General features: G+C 42.2%; 1 protein-coding gene across 1 annotated transcript; it reads right to left on the bottom strand.

The window, feature by feature from the left end:
* Positions 1-3,054: 3,054 nt before the first annotated feature.
* On the bottom strand, positions 3,055-4,352 carry LOC117448684 (apolipoprotein A-IV-like). Its single transcript, XM_034086030.1, has 3 exons — positions 4,313-4,352; positions 3,747-3,897; positions 3,055-3,604 (listed from the first exon to the last, which is right to left on the bottom strand). Exons 1-3 carry the CDS (start codon positions 4,350-4,352, stop codon positions 3,055-3,057), a joined length of 741 nt encoding a protein of 246 aa, XP_033941921.1.
* Between the last annotated feature and the right edge of the window lie 802 nt (positions 4,353-5,154).

Raw genomic sequence — 5,154 nt, 5'->3', positions numbered from 1 at the left:
GTCAACTGCCTACAAGACATAAAAAACTGGATGTCATCAAACCTGCTCAAACTAAAGAGCAATATAACAGAGCTCATGATTGTGGCTCCCAAAATCTGTCACCAAATCTGCTTTCTCCCACCTCAAAAACATTTCCAGACTACGGCCTTCACTCTCTGACTCCGTGGCAGATACACTCATACACGCTTTCATCACCTCCCGCCTCGACTATTGCAATGGAGTCCAGTTTGGGGTTCCCAGCAAAGCCCTGGAGAGGCTACATTACGTCCAGAACTCTGCTGCCAGGCTTCTCACCCGCACCAAGCCCTGGCAACACATCACCCCCACCCTAATCCACCTTCACTGGCTGCTGGTCGATTCCCGGATTCAGTACAAAACACTCCTCCTCACTTACAATTCTCTGCATGCCCTCGCCCCCCAGTACTTATCGGACCTCCTCCATCCCTACACCCCTTCCCGGAGTTTGCGGTCCTCAGACACGGGCCTGCTCTCCATTCCCCGCTCTCGGCTCCGAACTGTTGGTGACCGGGCGCTCAGTGTTGCGGCCCCCACCATCTGGAATATACAGAAAGATCCGCAATGCTGCTTCCCTGGACATCTTCAAGTCATCATTAAAAACTCACCATGGCCTTTGACCCCTAACCCATCACAGTCCCCCTGCTTCTGCTCCTACTGCTATTTATTTAATCTAAAAGGTTTTACTTTGTTATTTGCCCCTTTTGTTTTGTTCACCGCATATAAAGCGGCCTTGGGTCCCTTGAAAGGCGCTTTATACAAATGTAATCTATTATTATTATTATTGTAATCACTTTTATGTTATTTCTGCTTCGCCACAGATAAGGCTTTGCCAATAATAGCAAATCCCTCTCCTTATGTCTCTGATGTCCAGCTCTGATTAGATTTATAGTGGTTGATTTATTGTCACTATTAACTTTCCATGTTGCCAACCAACGTCACAGCTTATGGTTCTAGTTTGTGTCATGCTATGAGTCCTATGAGTCAGTTTGGCCAAAGGTCTATAGACACCAACACCGTCAGCTTTCAGAGGACAAAGTAGCCTCAGTTTCACACAAGGCATACTATATATACAACATTGTAGTTTCATCAATTTTTCTATAGACAGGATAAGCTCCTACTCACAATGGCTAAGACCTGAAAATGTAACATTTTAATGAAACGATTGTTATAATTTTGCCATGACAGTATTCTAAGACTGTTATACAAGTGCGCTAAACTTGATATGTATATATATTCTGTTTCTTTTGGTATTCAAAATATGCATAGTGCCCATGCAAAACCGGCCTTAGTCTATAGAATTGCTGCTTGAACAACTCGTAGAAACAACTTAACCCTCGACACTGCCTTCTCTTTGAGTCCTTATGATAAGTTGTGGCTTTTTGCAGTTCTAAATGTATGTATCGGGTTCCAAAAAGAGATATCCGGTTATAAGGTAAATCAAGGATTTTACTTAGTTTAAGTCTATCGTCAAGCAAATGTATTAACAGTCTGTATTAATGTTGATGGCATATCTCTTTGTCAAAAAACTCAAACTTCAGGGGAGATGCAGCATGTTGTTCATAGTGTTATAACAGCAAACTTGTGAAGTTGGGTTGTAATGTGTGTATATCCAGCAGCTATTGTGACTGAACTGGGTGGGTAACAGCCTGCTGCAGACATGATGACATGATCGTCAAGAAAATGGAACTTCCCTATTCCCCGTAAAAGCTTACTATTTGATCTAAAACTGGCTCTAATCCATGGTGCCTGGTTGTGTTGTGTTGCTAAACATTGCTTGCTTCATGTAGAAATCAGTAGATATTGTTAATGCAGAGATGACATTGTTAATTGTATTTATTTGTTTTAATGTTGTGGCAAGGTATTGACTCTTTATTTAATATGTTACTTTTGTTTTCTGCTTCTTGTTGCTCTGCATTGCTTCGGTATTGTCCTGAGAACGTCAGTATTAGGTTTCTGTCATTGTCTTCTTTGTGTCTTGAAATCCTCTGTCTGTAAATCACTGGTTTTGATACATCAAATGCTCGGCTTACACTGTCACATTTACTGAAATGCTAATTAATACATGTTGTCATTTCCTTGTATTTTAGGTCGTTTTAATTTAAATGAAACAATGTGCTTTTACAAAACAAATATTCATTGCTACCGGTAATGAGCTAAGGATTTGCTGCACACAAGAAGTACGTTGGTTAGCACTCTTGCATATATATATATATATATAAATAAAAAGATGAATACCACTCTCATCATGCCTGGGTTTTAAAATGATGCTACAGTACAAAGTCTGAAATCAGGGATAAGAACTATCCTGGCTCCGTCAAGACTTTAAAAAACAATACCTACCAGAACCTCTAAACCTTGCTAATTAAGTCTCAGACAAAACCCTTTGTAGCCCTCTGTAGTAAACACAACTTGTTTATTTACACAATCATGATCCAACGTGTTGAGTACGTGTTGGTTTCACTTGTGGACAGGAGATACAGTGACTAAGTTATGAAAAACATGCCAGTCTCCTTTAGTATGTTCTTCTTTTCAAAATAACTTCCTTTTCATACATTCATACATTATTCAGAATGATGTGTGACAAATATATAACTGTAGATTCTTTCTTTTTTATGAATACAATCATTAGTTTCTTACTTAAGAATGCATATTACACAACATTTCTTCAGTACACTTTAGTTACCAAATGTTTTCACCTGTCTTGCTTTCATGAGTAATTATAGGTGATGCACTTTAAACTCATGAGCTTCAGTGCAGCTCATAATGTTTGTATGTCTTTTTAGTTTGTCATGTCCACTTCCCCAGTCTGATTTCACAATGCAGATTTTCAGAATCTACCAATCTATGTTCACTTTTCATTCATTTACTAACACAGTTCGTAACCCCCAAATCATTATTTTCTTAAAAGATCTATAACTGGTTAGCTTGTGTTGTCGTTTTGTTCATTTTGTGTCCCGGGGTCAGATTATTGTGTTTCTGTTGATGCAGTTACTTTCCCTTTAAGGTGAGGGGGAGGTTGACTTATGTTGATTTGGCTTAGGCCTCGAAGAGGGAGGTGAGGCGGGCCCGGAGGTCTTCGGCGTAGGGGTTTAGCCTTACTCTCAGATCCTCAACGTATGGGGCGGCCATATCTTGAACCTCAACGGATATCAGGATCATTAGATCTTCAACCAGCTTGGTCACGGGGGCCACACGCTCCTGGAAGTCCTGCAGGTGCTGGTCCACCTTCAGCTTCAGGTCATCAGTGTAGGGCTCGAGCTGAGCCTGCAGGTCCTTCACACTCTGCTTCAGCTCCTCGCTCTTCTGCTCCAGGGTGGCTCTCACAGCCTCGGTGTCAATGGACTCAGCATAGGGGGCCAGCTTCTGTTTGAGCTGCTCCACTCTCTGCTGGATCTGGACCTTCATGTTGTCAGTGTAGGGCTTCATGATGTCCTTGGCAGCGGCCAGCTCCCTTTCCACATGCCCCTTCAGCTCTTCGGCCTCTCTCATGACTTTATGGAGCTTGTCCTGAGTTGCAGGGGGAAGCATCTCGTGCATGAAGAGCAAATCATGGGCGGCAAAATATCTAGTTAGATGCAGACGGTCACTAGAAAGGAGCGAGACAAATGGGATGTTACCTTTAATTCGAAATCAGTGAGGAAAAATTGCATATCAGTTTGCAGTATACTTTTTTTTGTTTGCATCATTAGAATGTCGACAATGGTAACAATGGTCTTGTCTAGACTTACTTGACACCCTGGCCAAACGGTGATTTCTTGATCATCTGGAGGGTGTCATCAGCTGTCTCTGTTGCCTTGGCGGCATAGTCCCAGAAGGCCTCAGTCAGCAATTCAATCTGTGGCTTGGGTGCATCAGCATATAAGATGTTGGCATTGCAGCCTGTTGAACAGACAGAAAAAACAGTTTTGAAGAACAGTTGGAAGGTTCAAAATATTTCAGAGTGTTTTCAGGTATTTTAACACAAAAGATATTCCGAAGGAGGTAAAGTGGCACTATACTTAACTTCCAAATCCCAGAGGCATGTGTGAGTGTGTGTGAATGAGCATTAGGTTAGATGGTGAGCAGTCTGGCTCCTTATGTGGTCACCCATACAAGGTTCCATATCAGTACACACCAGTGTATTAATGTGTGTGTGAATCGGTTAATTTCCCATCCAAGGAATTGCTGGGTGGACCAATGATTGCAATGGTCCAAACATCTCATTGCAATTCTATATTTTTCCTTGAAGTCTTTTGATTTGAGCGTACCAGTTGATGTCACGCTCCAAAACGGGATATTTTTCCACCATACTCACCAGTGAAAACGGCAAGGACGAGCACAACAAGGACCTTCATGGCTCTTATATCTTAATAACAAGGAGATACAAAGATAGTTAGCAAAGCATGTTCACTGAGATTTAGTTTAAAAAGAACAAATTCAGAAGCTACTCCGAGGCAATCCTTCATCATCTCACCTGAGTTTGTTGTTGTATCTACAAATCCACTTGGCACTGCTTGTGTTGAGGTGGTGAGGTTCTGCAGCTTATAAAGCATCCGGACTCTAATGATCCCAAAGTCCAGGGGAGAGTGTCTTGCTGTCACCTTGCCTCACCCTGCTATCCTCACAGACACTCAGTGCCAGGCACCACGCAGCAATCATGCACAACCCAATATTGTTGCACCAATGCACGGACACAACAAGCAAATCATTTATTTTAGACAGTTTCATATGTCAGTTATCATTTTCCAAACAGTATTGATTTAGTCATGTGCCTTTTTATATTTATTTGGCCTGATTATGTGTGATTCCTCTGTGTTAGAGTGTGACTAAATCCTCAAGTGTAACCTTGAATGGACCTTGTCCTCAAAAGCCCTCCTGTCCTCAAAGGTATGTCAGTCGCACAGCTCTTGCCTGGTTTGAGTCCTACCTCTCAAACCGGAAACACTTTGTCACCATCAGTGAGTGCAGTTCCCCTTCGGCCTCAGTCAACCAAGGTGTACCTCAAGGCTCTGGGCTTGGACCAACCTGATCTCACCAGAATGCGTGACTCAACCAATACTACTTAAAACCGCATTGCGTGGTGGAGTCACAAACTTTGCTACATTTACGTGTCCTCACCACGCAAACAACCCCAATGTAAAGGGAATGAGGCTCCTT

Source organism: Pseudochaenichthys georgianus, chromosome 6, assembly GCF_902827115.2.
Source record: "Pseudochaenichthys georgianus chromosome 6, fPseGeo1.2, whole genome shotgun sequence".
Lineage (NCBI taxonomy): Eukaryota > Metazoa > Chordata > Actinopteri > Perciformes > Channichthyidae > Pseudochaenichthys > Pseudochaenichthys georgianus.
This window is presented reverse-complemented; position numbering and strand designations above follow the sequence as displayed.

Excerpts from the sequence above, each read along its gene's own strand:
- LOC117448684 (XM_034086030.1), bottom strand. The coding sequence starts at position 4,352 with ATGAAGGTCCTTGTTGTGCTCGTCCTTGCCGTTTTCACTG. Across the intron at positions 3,898-4,312 it reads CGTCCTTGCCGTTTTCACTG|GCTGCAATGCCAACATCTTA; the intron begins GTGAGTATGGTG and ends TCTGTTCAACAG. Across the intron at positions 3,605-3,746 it reads CCGTTTGGCCAGGGTGTCAA|TGACCGTCTGCATCTAACTA; the intron begins GTAAGTCTAGAC and ends GCTCCTTTCTAG.